At 36.8% G+C, this 24,509-nt stretch overlaps 1 protein-coding gene across 2 annotated transcripts in view; it reads left to right on the top strand.

Moving 5' to 3' along the window:
* The first annotated feature begins 1,494 nt into the window (after positions 1-1,494).
* The window catches only part of ClC-b (chloride channel protein 7), a 35,281-nt gene continuing 12,266 nt past the window's right edge, over positions 1,495-24,509 (top strand). Inside the window, exons 1-13 of one of the 2 annotated variants that reach the window (XM_089637615.1) lie at positions 1,495-1,549; positions 2,902-3,133; positions 4,973-5,086; positions 5,436-5,634; positions 6,648-6,757; positions 8,324-8,467; positions 16,586-16,763; positions 16,855-17,004; positions 17,186-17,327; positions 18,676-18,814; positions 19,704-19,967; positions 23,115-23,294; positions 23,484-23,693. In XM_089637615.1, coding sequence (XP_089493741.1) covers positions 3,002-3,133; positions 4,973-5,086; positions 5,436-5,634; positions 6,648-6,757; positions 8,324-8,467; positions 16,586-16,763; positions 16,855-17,004; positions 17,186-17,327; positions 18,676-18,814; positions 19,704-19,967; positions 23,115-23,294; positions 23,484-23,693 — 1,962 coding nt within the window. In that variant the 5' untranslated portion in view covers positions 1,495-1,549; positions 2,902-3,001. Of the gene's footprint in view, positions 1,550-2,697; positions 2,771-2,901; positions 3,134-4,972; positions 5,087-5,435; positions 5,635-6,647; positions 6,758-8,323; positions 8,468-16,585; positions 16,764-16,854; positions 17,005-17,185; positions 17,328-18,675; positions 18,815-19,703; positions 19,968-23,114; positions 23,295-23,483; positions 23,694-24,509 lie in introns of those variants that run through there. The other variant, XM_089637614.1, reaches the window with a different exon arrangement.

Genomic DNA, 24,509 nt, shown 5'->3' with positions numbered 1-24,509 from the left:
TCACAACGTTGCCTCCCATACCCAAATTATTAGTATTTGACGACACTTTGTTTTTTCCCGTATATATATCAAATGCATAAATATATCCATATGCAGAAGCCAATGTCCACGACTTATATCCAAATTTGATTGGCTTGCCATGAATATACATTTTACACAAATGTTTTCCTCTATAAGGGATCATTTGTTCGTCTATTGACAGCGCATGCCTTACAATTCCGAACTGTTTAAAATTTTTATTCAACTAGGATAAATATGGTCTAACTTTATAAAGTTTGTCAGTCGTATTGATATTTAAATTGTCAGCCAAATGTTAATTACTCTTGACGTCACGATAGGTTTGTCTGGTCATGCATGACCTTACAAAAGGATTTGTAATGTCCTCATCTAGAGACCAATACATTTCTTCACGAGGTAACCTATGATACCCAGTATATAATAAAAATCCTATAAATGTTTTTATATTATTGATCGTCAACAATGTGGCTACTTTGTTTTTTAATAGAGCGTAACCATTTGATTGTTCTACAATTAAGTTAATAAGATCATCATTAAAAAATAGTTCAAAGAACTCGGTACAAGATTTACCCACTAATTTTCTTTTCACATCTTCGACGCTTCTATTCTCAACGTTGTTTGGCACTCGCGAATAACTAGGTTTCGATTTCTTCCAACGCGTTTCCCTTGGCATTGATGACGAAGATGTTGATGGTTGGGGTTGGGATGGAGTTGTTGAAGGTTCACTCATCAGCCTCTTGGAGTGGACTTCCAAAGTTCCTGCCGTATCTCCGAAAGTATGGCTAAATGCAGCGTCTTCATGTAAATCATTGTCATCAAAATCCTCTTCATCAGTAACTTCGGCGACTTCAGGTGGTAAAACGACCACATCTGGAATATCTTCTTCGCCGTCTTCATCGTTGACATTCCAATTCTCTGTGATAAAGTCAGCAGCCTCTTGTGCGGTAAAAAAAGTCATTTGGATTCATCCTATTCAGAAGAAAAAACACAGTATTAGCGATTGATGCCGGTAATTATGAATAAAATAATGCCAAGGTTTTTACCCCCGTATTTCGCTGACGGTGCGTTAATGCACCACTTAAATAAACTATGTAAAATGAGTACTTTTGAAATTTTTATTTTTTTTTAAGTGCTCAAATTATTAAATACGAGTCAATTCTGTATTAAAAAATGCTAGAATATATTAAGAATTTTAGTCGTATGTTAAATATAATAATTATTTAAAAATTGCTTACCTGAGTGTCGTATTTTGTCCGACTTTGGGGGCGTCTACAATGCGACTGAAGCAAATATATTTCTCCCTGTTTAGTTGTAACGGTAAAGTCAAAACTTTTCTATAAATACCTGAAAGAATAACGGTGAATCCTTATCAAGTTATCAAAATATGACCAAGCAACCAGGATGGTGCGTTTTTGAACCGTCAGCGAAATATGGGTTAAGTTATTATTTTGACAGAAGGTCGGAGTATTTCCGCTTTTCAATAAAATCCAAATAAACATAATATTTCTGAACCGAAAAACTGTTAAAAAGGGTGATAAAATACGCTTAAAAATGTTATTATTACAAATAAAAATACAATTTTTATATGTTATAATTTTAAAGCGAAAAAAATGGCTCAACTTATGTTTTTTGTAACGCAAATTACTGATAACGAAAAAACACACGTATTTTATAAGACACTATGAGAAACGTTACTGTAACCTCACTTTTTTGTCGTTTATATAAAAATAATAAATAAAAAATTGACGAAGTTTCATAATATTTTTTAAAATTGCATTTGGAATCTTTGGTTTCATAAAGGTGAACATTTTAATTATTACGTGGTTAACTTCTACAATTGAATATGAAGCGTGGTGTTTTCTCTTGCTAACACGGCGTAGGTTATATTTCTAACCATGAAAGTAAGGGAGATACAACGATTTTTATGAAACTATATGAGTTGTTCTCAAAAGCGAAAAATTGGCCTGAAGGGCTAAAGATTTAAAAGCATGGTGGTTGGAGTGTCAAAGAGTTGTCAAAAGTAATGGGAAAAGGGGAACACTTTGTTTGTTTATAGCCGCAACCTGTTTTAGATTGATTTCCTATCTACATATAGGTACTTTTAACAGATTAATATGATAAATGAGTTTTGCTGTTTTTTCAGATTGGCTGCTTTTAGGCAGCCTATTTTTTTTTTAATAGAGCATTAAGTGATTGAACAAGTAAGTAGTCAGAATAAACTAAAAATATTTACACACAATCTGACCTGGAATGAAAAGGGCCATCTTAAGCTATGAGAGGGCTCTATCATTTTTGGAAAGATTTTTCAGTTTGTACATGTGGAGCACATAAACAAAATAAATCAAATATGCATTTCCTCTTGTAACTTTGTACATGTGGAGCACATAACCAAAATAAATCAAATGTGCATTTCCTCTTTTAACTTTGAAAATAAAAAAATCGTTTATGAAAAGTAAGAAAAAAAATTATTTTGTGGTGATTTTGGAGGTAATAGAAGATTTTATGCAACAATATATCATGTAATGAAATAAAAATAAGACAAGACATAACATTGAAAGTTTAAAAAATATCGAGCTATTCCACCGTGCTGTCGAGTGGGATATCGATTATTTTTGATTCACGAAGTAATTGCAACTTCAGGAAATACTTTATCTATGATATTATTATTCGTCATTTGACGTTCAAGTTAAGTCAAATGACAGATGGAGTGGTATATTTATGGACAGATGATTGTTGCATTGTTGCCAATAAGGTTTCTAAAGATATTGTTATAGTCATTCTTTGTTTGTCAGTTGAAATATGGTTCAAATCATTAGTATATGTTATTTATGAGTACAAGTCTAGTTTGTTATGACTGTCATAGTGTAATATTGGTGATTTTAGCTTTGGTGGCAGTTACCTTGATGCGACTTAAAAATTAGGTGGTTGTTTTCGAGAAAAGCCAATGATTATGTTTAGTCATTAGTTGCAAGTTAAATCCAAAATGAGTGAACAACCTGTTAATGAAGCGGTTAGCGTCGCTGGTTCTGTTAACGATTGTGACGAAGATTTGCTGATTCCTATCGGAAATGGCTCACGGAGCGGTGGAATTATCAGAAGTAATTCAACAAACAACGTAAGTATGTTTGTAAGTATTTTCAATTGTTCATTGGGTTGGTTCATACGTGCATGTGCATATTATTATCTAAGGCTGAGGTCAACTAATGTTGCTTTGAAAATATTAATGGCCTTACTAATAAATGTGTTTTAAATTTTACACGGTAATTATTTACCTACGACTACCGTTTGAGAAAATATTCCGTACATGTTAGGTTAGGTTGGATTAGGTAGAATTAAATCACAAACCAGTCTATACAAACCTAGCGTAGCCCACAAACTACTTGAAAACTGGGATATAACTCTAAAGGGGACGCGAGCAGGCGTTATTAAAGGGGCAATTTTTTGTAGTAGTAAAAACGGTAGTCGTAGGTAAATATTTACCTTTTACACAACTGATACGGTTGTTTATCACTTGAAGTTTAAAACACGTTTATTAGTAAGGGGGGTTGTTCTTCTAAGGTTTTGTTAAGCAAAACTAGAATAGTAGTAGTTAATATACACCTAGGTTATTGTTTCTTCTATATTTGATTAAATACTAATAACAAATTAATTTTACACATAATTTCCTCTGGATAATAATGATATTGTTTTAATAAAAAATAACTTCTTTGAAACATAATCAGGTAGAAATGCTAAGAACTTTTTTCCATAGGAAAGCTAATAGCTCAGAAATGCACAATATAATTTGCAAGGCAGATAGAAACATTACACCTTTAAATTTATACAATGAGAATGCCAACATTTTTAAAATAAAAACTAATAACATTTTACACGCAAAACACTTCAATTATCTCAACCAAACGTATGTTGACAAATTTTCATCAAACAAATGGTTGAGTATTGGAGAGTTAAGCGCAGAAATAGAAGGATTTATGCTTGCCATTCAGGATAGAGTCATTAATACTAAAAATTATAGGCGTATAATCAAAGATACAAATCAAATTGATGATTTATGTACAAAATGTTTGGCTTTTCCGGAAACTATGGAACATATTATATCGGGATGTTCTATATTAGTGCCGTCCGAGTATATATTTAGGCATAATCAAGTTTTAAAAATAATTCACCAAAGTTTGGTAATTAAACATAACTTGATTGACTGCCGTAATGTACCATATTATGAATACGAACCAAATGAATTTTACGAAATATATTATGATAAAACTATACGAACAGACCGAACGATAAGTCATAATAGACCCGATATTGTTTTACATGACAAAATTAAAAAAATAACTTATATCATTGATGTCGCTTTTCCAAATTCCTGTAATATTCAAAAATATGTTTCTGAAAAAATAAGAAAATACACAAATTTAGGAAATGAAATTAAAAGAATTTGGCATTCTCAGACTATAAAAATATTACCATTTGTTATTTCGGGTACTGGCATTATACCTAGCTCTCTCATTAAAAATTTAGGCGTATTAGACCTATCAAAGCATTTATTAATAAAAATACAAAAATCAGTCCCTTTAAATACATGTAGGATTACAAAAGATTTATTTAAATATTTATATTGAGGGATCAGTAGGATTTATAGGTCCAATTAGAAGTTCTACCGAGCCGAACCCTCTGATATGAAAATATCTGGAGTCGGTGAATTATTTTCCCATTTGATCGCTGGTGAGTTGACGTGTTGTTTTTGTATTGTTTTGTATTTATTTTGCTTATATAATGCACTTGCATAATGTGGATTGACTAGATGATCATTTGTGGAAAGGTTTGTGGAAGGGTTTAGTTTTTCCTATGGGGAAGATTTAACCCGGACATAAAATCGAAAAAAAAAAAAACATTACACTAGTAAAGATTTTAAAAATTTGGATATTCAATGGTATCTTCTCTTTCTTTACAGAACAACATGTCCTCTTCGCAAAGGACAAATCAGGACTTTAAATCTTCAATTCGAAGAAGACTGGTCAACTCCGAAGAAGCCGGATCCTTGAATATTATTTCATCTAAATTTGAGGTGAGTTCTCAGATCATTATTTCAGTGGCTATGAAACTAGAGCAGGGTGGATGAATGTTGAGGGACTATGGATATTACCTGTGGCTCAACTCTACTACTTTTAGTATATATGAGTGGCTGCATGGACATAGTGTGCGCCTCTCTGCCTGAAACCACGCACAACTGTTTATATATCTATGTATATGATATTTTGCCTTTGTTAGAACTTATCAACTTGAGGAAAATTCTCCTTTCTCAAAACCACAATACAATAATTAAATACATGCCATTTAAATAGATGTAATAATAAAATAAAAGGAAAATTACTGTCTATATCTGATTTAAGTATATTCATGTTAATTTATTTTAGAGTTTGGATTACGACACTTGCGAAAATCACCTACTGCTAGACGAAGAGAGGACTCGAGGTTACAAGTTCATCGTGAGAAAGAATCTAGCAAGATGGATAATATTCTTTATGATTGGCGTCATAACGGCTGTAATAGCTTGCGTTATAGACATCTCAATAGAAGAATTATCCAGCATCAAGTATCAAGGCTTGAAGAAATGTATCCTTTTTATTTAACTTCGGCAGGCATGTACGTATATGCATATATTTCCATAAAATCACTGCGGGGTTTCGTCTCTAACAAGTGAGCAAATTTGGATATGTTTTGAGATTTTCTCAACCAAAAGTATTATAGTGATTGATTTTTAGGATATTATGCCGTGTTACGCTACCTTCTTCTTTAGCCGACACAACGGCGAAAGGGTTAAGTATGAGTATTGTAGCGCAGGGAGTGTGGCGAACCCATCGCTCAGGAAGTGGAAACACAATTGCCATCCCAAGGTGTGAGCTACCATGCTCCGGGAAACAGTGTTACCAACGGTGCCTCCCAGGTACATCTCGTAGTATAGTCATTACCCCAAAACTCGGTGGATGCCTCTTGGGGTCTTCAGGAACCAAAGGAATGGCAACAACCTCAAAGAATAAAGTGGAATGGGAGACATGTAGCCCAAAGCACTGAGTGCGTCTCTGCTTTAATAAATAAATAAATGTATGAGTATGAGTGTCTACTGTCCATGAGTCCATCATCAGAACCAATGTGATGCCCTGCATTCCGAACAAACCTAAACAGCCTTACATCCCTGACATCTGCCCACCCTGATGATGGATAATGTAAAGCTGTTCAAAACGCTGGCTAAAAAAGGAGGAATAACTCAAAAATCGATCTCGATAATTGACCAAATACTATTTACACGGCGATGAGTTGCCGTCTATGATATGCCCTAGATATTTTACAATAATTCATTTTTCATTGTTAATCAGGCCGTAAATTGCATTGGTAATCCTTGGCCAAATATTTGTGTGATTGTGTCAGCCTGAACTTAGTTGTATTAGTCAGCCGTTATCTGGGCTAGTAGAATATGACTCATATGTCATCAAATATCAATATATACTGCATTCAAAGGGCCAATACCACATCAATTTAATAAAATTCTGTTCTGCAGATAAACTGTGTGTCATACTAAATCAAGTACCTAATTATGTTTAGAAACTTTCCTTAACCACCGTTTTCAGATGTTGATAAATATATTACGCAAGAAAAACTGTACATCCCGTACTTCATGTGGGTGTTATCAAATGTTATTCCCGTTTTTATTGGATCCGCACTCGTTGCATATGTTGAGGTTTGTTTTTATTGAATGGTTATTATATTAGACAATAGTTGCAGTTCCCGGGCCCAGTAGATCTATGGCGACCACAATTGGGCAATGTTGTGAGGCACTGTTTTAGCTCTTAATTACCATTCTTGGTCTTTCACCAACTCCATACACAATGTTTCAATATTGGATTAGGAAATTTATTTTTTTACTATTATTAAATTATATTGCCATGAAAAATCTTATATAGGTATATATATATATTTTTTCTATTATTTCTGGCTTTCACCCTTCAAGGGTGTTCTTGGCCATCATTTAAAATTATGGAGAAATGAAAGGTGAATTTAAATATTAATTTATTTAAATAGGCAAATTTCAAAATTATAATGAAAAATGGAGTCGAGTTCAGACTTAGAAGAGATGAGATGTTGAATGGAGGTGAGGCAGTTTTAGATAAGGCTTGATAGAAGAGAGGATATTTGTTTAGAGAGGGACAACCAAAAAATATGTGATCTAAAGTTCCCACTTTTAAAGATTCCATCCCAAAAAAATACAATATACTTATTTTGGTTAAAACTAGTTTTAATAGCTGCAAAACGGCATTTATCCACAATCTGACAGTAAATATTTCTAATATAAACACAAACATAACAAGTCAATCGGTTTAATTGTTGGCAGATGAATCATCTAAATGCGTTTAAGATTGACGATTGATTTTATTCATTGATTTCATCATATTCATTTAACATATATATCCAGCTAACAATAAAACACCCTAATATAATAGAACTTCCTTCTTCTTCTGGCGTTAGTAAGATTAGATTGTTAATATTAATTTTAGTTGTAAGTTGCTAAATATGTAAATACTCGTATATATGTCGTTAAGAAAGTAGTTATAGGCCTTAGTCGTAAGTCACTAGATATAAGCCTTAGAGATAAGTCAGTAGTTCTAGTATTAACTATTTAAGAAATATATTTGTACAGCGCCCTTGAGGTGATTTCTCACGAAAATGGCGCTATATAAATTAGCCAAATATTATTATTATTTATGTGTTTTAAAACACATTAATTTTTAATTTTTTTTTAAATTTAAATTGTTATTTGTTTGTGGCAAGCCAAAAAAATAAGATTGTTTGAAAAATGTAAATGTTTATTCCTGGTTGCTATCGTAAAAGATGCATTACATTCTGTTCAATTCATTATTCTATAAAAAGGTTAACTTTAACTATTTGAACATGATTAAAAACGGACAAATATTTATCTAGGACCGGGAAGGTTTATCCCTGCTTTGGGCTTCTTCTAACTGAAGTGGAAGACACTCCTGGTAAAAGACCACCATTCAGAGTTGTGTTTGGTGACCAGATCTGATTAGCCAGGTACTTCCCCACCTTCCTTTTCCTCATATTGTTACCCTTCCCATTACCTTCAGCCTCACAACATACCCCGATCGGGGTGCCATAGTTGCACTAGCTCCAGACTCTTTTCAAATTTATAGTTTCAAAAATGAGAATACTCAATTTTTCCAGAAATTTTTTTGAAACATTACTAAGTATATATACCTTTATAATAGTGATATATTTATTTATTTTATAGCCCATAGCAGCAGGGAGTGGAATACCTCAAGTGAAATGCTACTTGAATGGAGTCAAAATGCCCAGAGTGGTTCGCATTAAAACATTACTGGTTAAGTGCATCGGCGTCATCACTTCCGTGGTCGGAGGCCTGGCAGGAGGAAAGGTAATATTATTGTAGTATACTGTATATTGTAGTGCATTGAGTAGGATTTACTCAATATCGGAGTTAAGGAGAGGTTTCATCGATGGACCGCGCCAGACACCCCCTGCTAGGTTAGAAGAGCCATTCAAAAATATGATAGGAACAAGATAGAAGTTTCTTGTATGAATAAATAATGACTAAATAAAATACCTAAGAGAGAACTTGGCATACCAATTAAATGGGCCAAATAGGAATATTATTTCTGGCTTGACATTTTATCGACATTTGCGGGCAACCACAATTATTTCTTACTTATCGTAACCTATTACTTTTACATACTGTATTTAAGTTAATAAAATGGCTGCCAAGATGGTGGCAACGCCAAATAGGGTTATTATTTCTGGTTTGACATTTTATCGACATTTGTGTGCAAAATTTGTGCACTTATCGTAACCTAGTACATTTGCATACTGTATTTACGTCAAATCATTTTTCTGACAAGCCTATGACTTTGTAGTAAATTGTTACATTAAAGCTGTTAACGTAACTTATAGTTATAAGTTGTTACATTAGCATTCCAGCCATGTAATATACTATAGGTGAGTTACACCAATAGCCATCGCCGCACAAGGCAGGCGGCAGAGCTTGATACTCCAATCAGGGTGTGGATTATATAGTCAGTCTCCCAATGAAACATGTGTCTGTGATACAGTATGTTTATTGTACAGGTAAAACAGGTAATACAGTTATCAAACAGTTCTACAAAGTTACATGGCGGTTTAAGGCCTGACGTGATACTTAGGCAATCTAATGACTCTAAGGGCTCTGATGGGCAAAGGTATAATATTAGCTCACGTGTAGATTACGGCGGATGCGGTGAACGATGATGCTGATGCCATAGGCGGAATGCCTAGGCTGATGAAGAGCAGGAATACGACTCCTACAGGGCGGCGCATAAGCGGCGTGGGCGGCTGACGGCGAAAGGGCTGCAGCTATCGCTCCGGGCGAGGGCGGCACAGAAGCAGCCTGGAGCGGCCTGGGCCATTGTTGGGCGGCAGCTATCTCTCAGGGCGAAGGCGGCACAGAGGCGGCACCCAAGCAATGGGCGCGAGCTTGGGCGGCAGGCGGCCAAAGCCTGTCGTATGAACCCCGTGGGCGGCGGCGGGCGCACGGCTGCGGCCCAGGGATAGGACACAATCATATCCATGATGGTGTGGTCGGCTGAAGACTGTCCTGCCATGATAAACTGAGTCTATAGACGCGGCGCATTATAAAACGAATGCACGCCGATCCATTATTACGGGCGCCTTTTGGCGGTAAAATGCTAATTACGAACTCGTCTCGAACATGTTGGTTGCTACGCGTCTGTCGGGGAACTGAAGCCTCGTGGGCCGGCTTGCGGGCGGAAGCTTGTCCCTTCCACTTTTTGGCGCGTGCCCCATGCCCTTATAAGGACACGAAGTACATGATTGGCTGTTAACCCGCGTGATCGTGACAAGCAGAGATATCGCGGATGTACTTGTATGTATTGGTGTTCTAACACGCCATCAGTGCGTGGTTCGTTTCCTGCAATCGTGTGGACATACATAACTTTGCAGTTAGCTCTAGCAAGCTTTGTGCAAACATAACACTACCCTCCTTGTCGATGAAAGAAGATCCCAGGCAACGTGGCTGAAGCAGGGCAACGTCCTCTTGTTTGCCGTACGAGAGGTACAGAGCTACCTCATTTCACAAAGATTTAAACACTCCCTAACGAGCCAAAACAAAAATTTAACTACCTGAGAGCCAAGTTGAACAATCCCTAACAAATACACTGAACAAGGGTTGCCAAACCTCTTTCAAAAATAATTGCAGAAATGATCTCCAAGGCGCGATACAAAACACGCTATGATTTACATACACAACTTTTTTCCAAACAAAAGAATACACATGGCCTTCTTCCCAACAGAAAAGAATACTCATCACCTTCTTTCCAAACAAAAAGAATATACTTGGCTTCCTTTTTTTTTTCTTAAAAAAAAAGACAATACCAAAACAACAAATGTAGCATACAATGTGGTATTACCGAATGGATGTACACAATTTACCACCAGGCCTACACTTTCCATCAAACCACACAAGAAGAACAATTAACAATGTTCACAATTGTACAAAGTTATACATAATGATATTCTGGTTAGAGAATATTATACGCTTATGCGATTGACCAAAATCAACCCATATTTCGCGTTTTTTACAATGAAATTCTTAAACTAGACATGTTTTTTTTATACACAAAATTCCTGTTATGGAATGTGTACGCTGATTATATCATGCGATTGATCGAAATCAACCCATATTTGCGTCTTTAACAATGAAATTCTTGACACTATACAACACAAGTATCAATACACATGTTATGTTATTTCTTATTATCCATTGATAATTTTGAAAAACGGAAAACAACAAAAAATTCTACTCAAGATTTTAACAATATATTCTCATTTAGTCATGGTTTGTCTGGTTGCTAATAATTCTTAGGCATATAGACCAATCCTCTCGTATCGCATATTGATTATACAGGTCAACGCTACCAAGACCTACCATGTAATTAATTATAAGGCTAATATTATCCTATGACATTTAACGATTTATTTCCTATAAACCGTACAGCGCTGTACCAGGTGTTAACAAGAAACACCAGCACGTCGTAACGAAAACGTTCGACAAAATTTTCAGAACACTCATAAAGTGTTCTCACCAAATGACCAGACAAAACCCAAAATGACCTTAAGTGCAATTATTAACCCAATTCATTGGTTAAGATTCAATAATGTCCCAAAATGACATAAATATGCAACCACCATTTGTCCTTAATGACCAACAATTTTAGATTTCCAAATCTAAGACATAATTACGTTATCTTTACAAAAACTATTTCTTCTTACCGGGTATATATTATAATTCATCTTCCTATGAGAACATACACACCACACTTGTCATGGCGTAACACATATTACAATTACACAATTTTATTTCGTCTCGACTTTATGAAGGACTTTACACGTTATATCTTTTTATTGATACCGAGGCAATCAAATACGTGTTTACAACAAAAAAAATTCACACCATAATTGACATGGCATGACATATAATACAATTACACAATTTTATTTCGTCTCAACTTTATGAAGGACTTTACACGCTGGTTTTTTACCATATTGATACCGAGGCAATCAATTACGTGTTTACAAGAAATTACAATACACAACCCATAACCAATTAATAATTAGTTAGGGAACAATTTACACAATTATAATTTACAAACATATTACATACCACCTCAACAACTACTGTGTGTGATAATTCAATTTCTGTTATATAAGACTTATTCGAGTCTTTTTAATTTGATAACCGAGAACTACATAATCCGGTTTATAGAGTTTGACTTCCTTTAAAATAACGACACGTATTCACTACGCAAGAAGGAGAAAAGAAAAAAAATTCCAGAAAAAAAAACAAATAATTGGTATGTAACCAATTAAATACAAAAACATTTGACATAATTTTCTATACAAGAAAATGTCTGAACAAAAACCACATACGGGGTTTCTCATTTGAACTATACAATTTATAACACAAGATATTTGAGTTATATTTACAAAATTGGTTCCTAATCTACCACTGATAACTTTAAGTGATGAAGAACGAAATCATCTCTTCAAAAGTACAGGACATTTCTTACGCCGTTTCCTGTCAACGAAAAGAAGATTATAAATACAAATAATCTTAATTTGTACTAAAAATTGGTATATATTCTTAGTACAATAATTCCACGAAATATAAATTAAGTTTTTTTTTTCGGTCCCGGGCAGGATATTGAATGCTTAAGGCGGTTTTTCTTACTAAAATAAAAAATTCCACTAAAACTTAAGGTTCTTGAATTTAACCCTCAATCAATGTAACGTGTCGTGTTTCGTAACGAAATATATACAAAAATGTATATTTTTAAATATAATTTTATATTACTTATGTAGTTATTTCATAACTACAATGTGTTAACTTTTATTTCAATAATTACTATTGTTATGAATGAATTTGATTTTTGCTATACGCTATTGCAAATCCAGTTAAAAAAAAAAAATTACTATGTATTCCTACTAGAAGGTCTGCAAGCGTCCTTGACAGCCAACTTAATAGATAACAAACATCAAAGAAAAACAGCGTGGTTATTGTGTCAATCGGCACAAGATTCACTCAAAGGTTCATGACGCCCTTGAGTTTATACAAAACGAATGACACCAACCTCTATTATTCAGCTGATTCTATTAAAAAAAATGCGAACGAAATAGTATTCAATAATTATTACGTATTTTAAATACAAAAAAAAACATATCATACAACTGCTTCGCGGCGAGCTTTGACAAATCTTTGTTATTATTATTATGCGTAAATATTGTCTGTTGCGACGCGGGAATAATAATTCTTTTGTCGGTATTTTAGACGTGAATTATTATGATATATCAAGTTACTGTTCGTAGCGTGTTTTATTTTTGACCAAACATTTATTTTCTGTGTAATATTTTTCTGTTGCGAGTTTTTATTCTGATCCATGATTTATTTTCTGTAATATTACTTTTGCGGCAAGTTAAATAATAATAATTCCCTTGTCGGCATATTATTACCAGTGAAATTGTTAACGATATTTATTCTCAGACCGGATGAGCAAAGTGATTGTAATTGTAATGACCGCCGTTGCCTTTTCAAAATTTAAAATTCTACCACTATTGGGAGGATCCATGATTTAATAATGGGAACGACCGGTAAAGTCTATGGATCTTAATTTAAAAACAACCAATACGATATTTATTAAAGAATGTGAAATAAACAATAACTGTATTTAATCCTATCGCAAATTGACACTTGGAAGTTCTTTATAGTATTTGAATTATTTCAACTTATTATAATGAAACAGATAAGCAAAGCTTAACCTGACAAAAAGAATCATTTCTATATGAAACAATTAAATTGCATTTCAAAATTGAAATAACACCCCTATCTTTTGGAAACAACCACATTTAATGTTTATTACGCCGTAATTTCTCGTATTTGTTTATTGCGTATTTAGAAATTGGAACTGCGCATTACGTACATGCGTAACCCGGCGGACAAAAGCGCGTAATACTACGTATGTGTACCGGTCGACGGAACAAACACTCCCGAATCAGAATGAATTATAACACACAGCTGTGGATAAAAACATTAATAGACAAGAATATTACAGTAACACATTACAAGAAAAGACACATTCCATCGGGTAATTGACTATCCAGTTGTGGCGCCAGTGTTACATTAAAGCTGTTAACGTAACTTATAGTTATAAGTTGTTACATTAGCATTCCAGCCATGTAATATACTATAGGTGAGTTACACCAATAGCCATCGCCGCACAAGGCAGGCGGCAGAGCTTGATACTCCAATCAGGGTGTGGATTATATAGTCAGTCTCCCAATGAAACATGTGTCTGTGATACAGTATGTTTATTGTACAGGTAAAACAGGTAATACAGTTATCAAACAGTTCTACAAAGTTACATGGCGGTTTAAGGCCTGACGTGATACTTAGGCAATCTAATGACTCTAAGGGCTCTGATGGGCAAAGGTATAATATTAGCTCACGTGTAGATTACGGCGGATGCGGTGAACGATGATGCTGATGCCATAGGCGGAATGCCTAGGCTGATGAAGAGCAGGAATACGACTCCTACAGGGCGGCGCATAAGCGGCGTGGGCGGCTGACGGCGAAAGGGCTGCAGCTATCGCTCCGGGCGAGGGCGGCACAGAAGCAGCCTGGAGCGGCCTGGGCCATTGTTGGGCGGCAGCTATCTCTCAGGGCGAAGGCGGCACAGAGGCGGCACCCAAGCAATGGGCGCGAGCTTGGGCGGCAGGCGGCCAAAGCCTGTCGTATGAACCCCGTGGGCGGCGGCGGGCGCACGGCTGCGGCCCAGGGATAGGACACAATCATATCCATGATGGTGTGGTCGGCTGAAGACTGTCCTGCCATGATAAACTGAGTCTATAGACGCGGCGCATTATAAAACGAATGCACGCCGATCCATTATTACGGGCGCCTTTTGGCGGTAAAATGCTAATTACGAACTCGTCTCGAACATGTTGGTTGCTACGCGTCTGTCGGGGAACTGAAGCCTCGTGGGCCGGCTTGCGGGCGGAAGCTTGTCCCTTCCACTTTTTGGCGCGTGCCCCATGCCCTTATAAGGACACGAAGTACATGATTGGCTGTTAACCCGCGTGATCGTGACAAGCAGAGATATCGCGGATGTACTTGTATGTATTGGTGTTCTAACACGCCATCAGTGCGTGGTTCGTTTCCTGCAATCGTGTGGACATACATAACTTTGCAGTTAGCTCTAGCAAGCTTTGTGCAAACATAACAAAATATCAAGGAAATAATAATAAATTTTCCGAACATGTTTTATTTTTTACTTTGTAACCTAATAAACACCAATCATACCGACATATAACGGGCACTTCCTCTGTATATTCTCTATTCTGACCTCTGCTAAAGTTGACTAATGATGTTTCAGAAAGGGCCCATGATCCACAGTGGTGCGGTGGTGGCAGCCGGGATATCTCAGGGCACTTCCTCTGTATATTCTCTATTCTGCCCTCTGCTAAAGTTGACTAATGATGTTTCAGAAAGGGCCCATGATCCACAGTGGTGCGGTGGTGGCAGCCGGGATATCTCAGGGCACTTCCTCTGTATATTCTCTATTCTGCCCTCTGCTAAAGTTGACTAATGATGTTTCAGAAAGGGCCCATGATCCACAGTGGTGCGGTGGTGGCAGCCGGGATATCTCAGGGCACTTCCTCTGTATATTCTCTATTCTGCCCTCTGCTAAAGTTGACTAATGATGTTTCAGAAAGGGCCCATGATCCACAGTGGTGCGGTGGTGGCAGCCGGGATATCTCAGGGCACTTCCTCTGTATATTCTCTATTCTGCCCTCTGCTAAAGTTGACTAATGATGTTTCAGAAAGGGCCCATGATCCACAGTGGTGCGGTGGTGGCAGCCGGGATATCTCAGGGCACTTCCTCTGTATATTCTCTATTCTGCCCTCTGCTAAAGTTGACTAATGATGTTTCAGAAAGGGCCCATGATCCACAGTGGTGCGGTGGTGGCAGCCGGGATATCTCAGGGCACTTCCTCTGTATATTCTCTATTCTGCCCTCTGCTAAAGTTGACTAATGATGTTTCAGAAAGGGCCCATGATCCACAGTGGTTCGGTGGTGGCAGCCGGGATATCTCAGGGCACTTCCTCTGTATTTTTATTTTTTATATTAACTCCACACAGGAGGCCCTGAAGAAAATAATTTCCCTCAGGGCCTATGTCATCTTTGGGGATGCTGTGTGGAGGGTCTTTTTGTGGAGAGGAAGGAGTGAACATGGGTCTTGAAGAGTCCCATGTTGTAGGAGGGAGGAAACACAGAGGCCGGCAGTTCTTAAGAAGTTTAAGAACGAATCGTAGAAGCGACCCGTTCTCATGTGACAAATGTCAACCGTGTACAAATGTTGGGCGCGCGTTTGGCGTGTATCCCGACTACGCACCGGTGCCGAAGGGATCAATGACGCTAGTTCCTCAGAGCATCTTCCATTGTAATACCGATAGAACAAGGACAGCATACCTACCTGACGCCTGTGCTCTAAAGATTGCAGTCCGTCTGTTGAGATTGGGGAATCTATCAAACGGACCGCCCGTTTTTGCACAGAGTCAAGGGTGTTTTTCAGGTATTTAGGGGCTCCGGACCATAGATGGCTGCCAAATTCGACAGTAGGGCGCACTTGCGATTTGTACAGGGTCAGCAGTTGTGTATTATTAAAGTATCTGCGGGCCCTGTACAGTACACCCAGCTTCTGAGAGGCCAACTTTACTCTGGCTTCGATGGAGCCCCCGTACCTAAGCTGGTCACTTATAGTTATACCAAGCATATCAATGGAAGGCCTGTTCGGAAGATTGCTTCCGTTGAAGGAGACTAGATTATCATTTGAATCCCTTTTAGACGTAATCAGACAGGATTGGGTCTTTGAAACATTATATATTCTCTATTCTGCCCTCTGCTAAAGTGTACTAATGATGTTTCAGGAAGGACCCATGATACACAGTGGTGCGGTGGTGGCAGCCGGGATATCTCAGGGGAAGAGCACCACCCTGAAGAAGGACTGCGGGGTGTTCCAGTACTTCAGGGAGGACCATGAAAAGAGAGACTTCGTATCGGGCGGAGCAGCTTCCGGTGTTTCCGCTGCTTTTGGTGCACCTGTTGGTAACGTATACAATTCACGCAAATACTCCTACCATAACAGTTCTATAATAACAAATAAACACGTAATAATGAATGTTTGTTGTATTTTCAGGCGGGGTTTTGTTTTCATTAGAAGAAGGTGCAAGTTTTTGGAATCAAGCGCTGACGTGGAGGATATTTTTTGCTTCTGTTATTTCAACATTTACTCTCAACCTAATTCTGTCCGCTTACCATGGCCATCCTGGAGACTTAAGCAATCCTGGTAATTTCAGTTATTTATCTGACAATCACGCCATGTGCTTCATTCACATTCATACATAATCTTTTGTTATTCAGACTCTTGAAATGATCCGACTCAAGTATGTATTTGATTCATGTCTTCCTCCTGTTCATTCCTACCATTTACACTTTCAGTTATGATTGACATTTGTATGTATTTACAGGTCTCCTAAATTTGGGTAAGATGGAATCCTTTCCTTATGAGATATATGAAATTCCACTGTTTGCTGCTTTTGGAGCATTTGGCGGCCTGATGGGGGCGCTGTGGAATCATATTAACTACAAATTATCAGTTTTTAGAATAAGGTAAGATTATTATTTAATTTTGTATAAGCTTAATAACTCTGGATCATATATGTATAAAACAATATTAAACATTCTTGATTTACAATTTTGAAAATGTTTACTTGATTTGAAACCACTTTATTTTAAAACATTGCTCTACAAATTAAAATTCTTTTTAATTGATCGACAATCATTTCATTTAATCGAGCCATTTATATACTCGCTTGTAATTTAATAAATAGATTGCATGCAGATGGTATTACTTTCTCAGAAAGACTGCGCGGAATTTAGTTACAAGAAGGCTATAATAACATAACTAATAAATAAGCCTTGATTTAATTAACCTCATTGAATTTCATGTACCCATAAGAGCTACTCGTTTTAAAACCCTCTTTAATTGTAACAATTCTAAGACTGAACATTTCAAACACTCGCTTGTACCTAGATTACATGCAATTAGTAATAGGTACGCAGATGTAGCAGATCTGTTAAACTGCACAGAAGCTAGGTACAAAAAGGCTTTAATATCATATCTTTTAAATCATGACCAATAAAATGTAAGTCTACTCATACGTACGTAAAAAGTCAAATAAATATGTATATAAAATTAACTACCTGGGGCAACTGAGGAAACTTGGGTTAATAATATGTAATAGTCAATACGGTGAACCAACAGCTTGATTGGCACTTACCTACTTTTAACCAAAACCTGAAAATAAATGCATACATTTTAGCTATTGTAATATATTATATCATGTATCTATACTATCACATATTTCAATCAATACTAATCTAACCTAGTCTACCTATAAGTTTTGCATGTACTTGTATCTCGAACTTTTTATATCCATCTAGAGTTTCTGTTAATTGTATATTTTCTGATGTCACTGTTTATAATTTACTGTATATGGTATATTTTATACCGTTGATATTAAAATAAATAAATATGTATTATTGTTGATGTTCTATTTTATAATTTTTTGAACAAATTTTAGTTATATTTATATATACATCACTTGTTTGTAAAAGCATATATTGCATATATGTCATATAATATAAATAAATAAATAGATATTCTCCTGGTGAAGGAAGGGCACATCTGAAACCGGTAGAGTAATGTAATTAAAATAAAGTGGTTTTTCGCTTACAAAATAAGATATTTGTGTCAAAGTTGCAAACTAAAATTGAACTTGTTGGCTTGCACACTGGATTTATTTATCCCGCATGCATAATACTGTGCGACTGGTACCTGGTACTGTACCAGTTACTCTGTACCCATTGATCTAGTTTTGTGTAGAGTGGCACACCATATAAACATAAATCTTCTGGAAAAAATAAATGATGCATTGAAAAGGTTATAATATTTCAGGCACCTGCAGGTCCGCTGGATGAAGGTGTTGGAGGCGTGCCTGGTGGCAGCGGCCAGCGCCACAACTGGATTCCTCATGATGTACATCCTCAATGACTGTCGACCTCTCGGCCAGGATCCCACCAAGTATCCTCTGCAGGTACTTCAATATTATCTATTGGAAGTGACCGACGTAAATTTCACATAAGCGAATATGCCCTGAGTATGCGAATGTGTTTTGTGTAAATAATAATTAAATCCGACATGATTTTAGATTTTCACGACATTTTCATTTTTATGGTGATTTATTTTTGGGGTATTATGCCGTGTTACAGCATTATAGTGTCCATCATCAGGGCAGATGTGTACACAAAGGAAAATGCCTTTCATAAAGTACTCATTCCGCAATCCTGTTGCTTTACTGAGCTTTTTTCTCATAGTAGTAAAATGAGTAATATTATCATTAGTTAGCTCCCATAAATTATCGTCAAAAATACTCATTTATTACATACTCATAATTCTACAGTCTGTGTGTCCTGCGTAACTCTGGTTTAATGAACTCGTATTTGCTCTGAATTTAAGTATCATTTTCAGAATTGGAATTGATAGCATATTATTTAATATTTTTAACAGGAAATTATTTTAGCTGTCATTTACAAAATTGGAACTGATTCAGACTATCCTGTGATTTTCATGAATCCATACCAATATTAAAGAATTTATAAAAACTAAGTAAGATAGTAACATACGATGTTGCAAAATTAATGAATTATGTCTCTTTAGAATCTCCTTGAGGGAACTTTACTTAAGCTGTATAGATACATTTTTAGGGTCCTCTTTAATCTACTGCCGGGCTTTTAAAAGACACATCCGTTAAAGATACCTCCCCGTCACTTGATTGCAGCCCCAAAACAGTTACTTTCTCTAATTAGTACAATTAAATAAAAGCCATGCTTTGCGTCAAATAGTTTCTTTTCCATAAGTACAATACATACATATAAGAACAAACATCTATCATAGACAATAATTTAATTTGTATATTATTCCAGATGTACTGCGGAGACGGCGAATACAACGCCGTGGCGGCCATCTGGTTCCAGACGCCGGAAGCCTCTGTCCGCTCCCTCCTCCACGACCCGCCCGGCTCGCACACCATGACCTCGCTGCTCGTGTTCGTGATCTGCTACTTCATGCTGTCATGCTGGACGTTTGGCCTGTCCGTGTCCAGCGGGCTGTTCATCCCCAACTTGCTGACGGGCGCGGCGTGGGGGCGCTTGTTCGCAATTGCAATGCAGTACATGTTACCTTCAATGGTAAGATCACACATAGTTGGGCTTTTATGTTCAGTTTCTGTCGGCCTCTTTGTGTGCATGCTTCTGTTTGCTTTTAACTCCTCAGTTATTTTGCTATTACCTGTACTATTACAGTCAAAAGTGAGGAAGACAAATGTATTATATAAACATTACTGCCAAATAAGATTACGCCCCTATAGGTTCTCTCTAGGTTCCGACTGCAATTAGAGAAAACTAATGAAACGAAAGTGAGTTTATTATTAATTATTTTTATATGAAATGTCTAAAAAGTGAGGAAGACAAATGTATTATATAAACATTACTGCCAAGTGAGGTGGTATAATTAACATTACCTACAAGTGAGGTGGTATAACTAACATTACCTGCAAGTGAGGTGGTATAATTAACACTACCTACAAGTGAGGTGGCATAATTAACATTACTGTAAAGCGAGGTGGTATAATACATTTGACTAAAAAAATGTGTTTTTTTTTCGATATTTGTAATTTTAGTTCAGTATTTAGACGAAGACCAATTTTTAAATCTTTTTATGTTTGATTTCAAAATTTTAATATTTAAATAATAATATGTTTATTTTTAATAATAAAATTTGAAATCATCACCTTTCAAAGACAGTTTTTAGTTTTCCGATACGTTTAGAAACATCTCATTTATTTGGATTATATTGAGAAGCAGAAATATAAAATTCTCAAACAGCTTTCTTTAAGAAATATAAAGGTCAAATGCCAGAGGTCTGAAGGGTTCATGTAAAACCATATTATGCGGTATTCCCTGGCGATATAAAATACAACCTGTGGAGCCGGGGCCACTATTTTTTGCAACCAAACGTATAAGTGCGTAGCTTGTACCTGGGAAAATAACATCGGAAATTGAGTGTTTGAGATTTTTATGACCTTGGCAAACTTCTTCTTCTTCTTTCGTATGGTGGGGGGTTCAGAGGGGGACATCTAGGTCTAGGGCCTCAGGCATCGCCATGTGGACCTCATCAATCCCGCCGGGCAATGAATGGAGCGGGTATTCGTTGACCACATGTTCGGAGGTCTGCACCGCACCACATTCACACATCGCCGACTCTTTAAGGCCCCATCTATGCATCATGTGGGCACAGCGGCTATGGGAGCACCTTAACTTATAGATGGCAGACCAGGTTTTGCGAGGCAATGAGAACACAGGCTGTCTCTCGGTGGGGTCCTGTATAAGGTGGGCATTTCTCACGTTGGCCGTTTGCCACTCAAGTTTCCACCTATCTTCTGGGGTGAGAGGTAATCGGAGGAGCCTCTCTCCTTCCGCCCAGAAGGGCTAAGGGCTTGGCAAACTAAAGAATGCTTTTGGCCCTTTGTGAACTGCACATCTTTGCCAAAGTTATGCGGAATAGCGACGGATCTTGACTCGTTTTATTAAGAGCGGGAGCCAGGGTACCAGCTCGATATTTTCGTACGGCTCAAAAAGTCGACTCAATTAAACGCGTTCTCCCATAATCGTACGACTCTTGGTACCAGATAAGATGCTAGGTAGTTAGTAGCTGTAGGTACGTAAGTCCAAGTCCAGATGTCGGACTGTCAGATGCTGTTCACATTTCTAAGTACGTATTAGCAATTAATACTTGGATAATTTTAATAGTGCTATTTTTCTAAAATATCTCCAGTAAAAAAGTGTAACAGGTCAATTGAGCTGTCATCAGTTTACTGGGAGTCATACGAATACGGCTCATCAAAAAGAGCTAGCTCAATTTTTTTTTTTTTAATTCCTTTATTTTTCCCAATTTTTACATTAATTACATACAATATTATATAAATCAATACGAATAATGGGAACCCACTAAGGCGCAGCCTGTGCGTGGGTAATATATTTAAATTATTATTTTATTGTACCTAGAAATAAACAATAATTATAATAAAAACAAGATTACATTTTTGTTGTTTGTTTTTGGGGTGTTATGCCGTGTTGCGCTAACTCCTTCTTTAGCCGACGTTTCGGACAGCGTTGCAGTGTCCATCATCAGGGCAGATCCGGTAGATCCGAAGATGTGTTTGCACCCCAAAAACAAACAACAAAAATGCTTTTGGCCGTGAGAATCTAAAAACTTACAAGATTACATTTTGTCTAAGCGGTTTGTATTAAAAGTGTTTATAATAGTGTATAGTGAAGTTATAAGTGTTTAGTGTAATATATGGTGAATATTTTATGAGAAACATAAATTGATACAAATTGAATAAAAAAAGTTTCAACTGCTGTATCGAAAAGCCATAATTTTAATTCTTTTAAATATTGAGGAAGTTTAGCTATCATTTGAATATTTTTCGGTAAAAGATTGAAAGTACGAGGTCCATTGAAACTGCAGTGTGTTTGCATTTGTTTCGTGTTCGTTTGGGGGGTATAAAATACATTATTATTTCTAATGTTGGTTCTGTTTTCATTTATTTCGAATTTATTTTTGTTTTTAAAGATGTATTTCATAGTTTGCAAAATAAATAATTGCATGCAATATTCTCATTCTGGGAATCCAGAGATTAATGATTTTTTCCCGTTGACCCCTATCTGTCTCCTACCAAAATTGGTTTCCGCACATCGACCATCAGGCGCATAATCTACATTTTGTTTGAAAAGAAACAGGTCTACAGATTATCACTGGACAGCCGACAGGCATGATGAATGATCTGTCAATATTAATTTATTGACCATTCTATTGAGCTTATATTTGCTCTAATATTGATAGTTTGCTCTAACATTTTGAAAACCATGCATTTTAAATATTTTTTATGTGGAAACCGCACAAGAGTCTCAACTGCTCCCAACCGTCTGGGGCTAGAGAGACTATGGTATCCCCAATCGGGGAATGTTGTGAATGTTGTGGGGGAAGGGAAGGAGATGGGGAATTACCTGGCTATTCAGATCTTGTCACCAAACACGGCCAAAGCCATTTCAAGCAACGTTTCAATTCTGAATGGTGGTCTTACAACAGGGCGATACTGAGAATATCTTCCACTCTGGAACGTGCCGCAAATGTACTACATATTATTTTGAACCCGTGAACTCCAGCTTGCTAGTTGAGTGCTTTACCCCTCGACCTCGGAGACCGTCAAAAGGCCACCTTAAATTGCCTTCTTTTGCATACATATAACTAATATTATTTATTTTTGATTCTAGCCGACAATGCACCCCGGGAAGTATGCCCTTATCGGCGCGGCAGCTCAGTTGGGTGGAGTAGTCCGAATGACCATATCGCTGACAGTTATCATACTGGAAACCACCGGGAATATATCTAATGCATTCCCCATCATTGTTACTGTCATGGCTGCTAAATGGACGGGAGATTTCTTTAACGAGGTCAGCTTACAGACATTATTTATATTAAATATATTTTTATCATCTATGGTGGTCACTTTAGCCATAATCTAAATTAAAATGTAGCTCGAATGCACAATCACTGCGGCGCCAAAGTGACTTATTAATTTTAGTGTATTTACGATATACGTGGATCGAAAAGTGTATACCTAATTTATTTGTAAATTTCAGGGTATTTACGATATACACATCCAACTAGCTGGCGTGCCCCTGCTGCCGTGGGAGCCACCACCACTGGCCCACAACATCTACGCCTCGGAAGTGATGAACCAGCCCATCGTCTCCTTCAAGACTGTTGAGAATGTCGGCCACATCGTGGAGGTCCTCAGACTAGTCTCGTACAACGGCTTCCCTGTGGTGGACCCTCCGTTGGCTGATGAGGTGATTTTTTTTTTATACATTAAATAAGGAAAATAATTTCCCTAAAGGCCTACGTCATCTTTGGGGATGCTGTGGAGGGTTTTTGACCTAAGTATTTAAAACAATTTATTGTTTGGCGGTGCAATAACTTGGTTAAAGTGTGTATTTGCACAAATCTCGCTCGCCTCTTTCTTCTTTCTTTCTGTAATATCTTGAACAGATAAGTGATGGGCCGCACACACAATGACTAAAATTACAGACCCTGTAAATATTTTCTTCTAATCATCTTTTAACCAGTACAATTTTTTAATTTTTTATTTTAACCACTCTTATTATATATAGCCTGTATCGAAATTTAACCAAATAAAAGACAGGATTCTGAACAAAATGGCATATTTAGTTTGTTATGACAAAATGATGGAACTTTTCCCCTTCTCTCTCTGTACCCTTCATGTTACTTAGGTCCATATTAAAATGATGGGACTTTTCCCCTTCTCTCCCTGTACCATTCATGTTACTTAGGTTCATATTAAAATGATGGGACTTTTCCCCTTCTCTCCCTGTACCCTTCATGTTACTTAGGTTCATATTAAAATGATGGGACTTTTCCCCTTCTCTCCCTGTACCCTTCATGTTACTTAGGTTCATATTAAAATGATGGGACTTTTACCCTTCTCTCCCTGTACCCTTCATGTTACTTAGGTTCATATTAAAATGATGGGACTTTTCCCCTTCTCTCCCTGTACCCTTCATGTTACTTAGGTCCATATTAAAATGATGGTACTTTTCCCTTTCTCTCCCTGTACCCTTCATGTTACTTGGGTCCATATTAATTTA

The sequence above is a fragment of the Hesperophylax consimilis genome, chromosome 12 (assembly GCF_061612785.1).
Source record: "Hesperophylax consimilis isolate HC1 chromosome 12, BYU_Hcon_1.0, whole genome shotgun sequence".
NCBI classification, from domain to species: Eukaryota; Metazoa; Arthropoda; class Insecta; order Trichoptera; family Limnephilidae; genus Hesperophylax; species Hesperophylax consimilis.
This window is presented reverse-complemented; position numbering and strand designations above follow the sequence as displayed.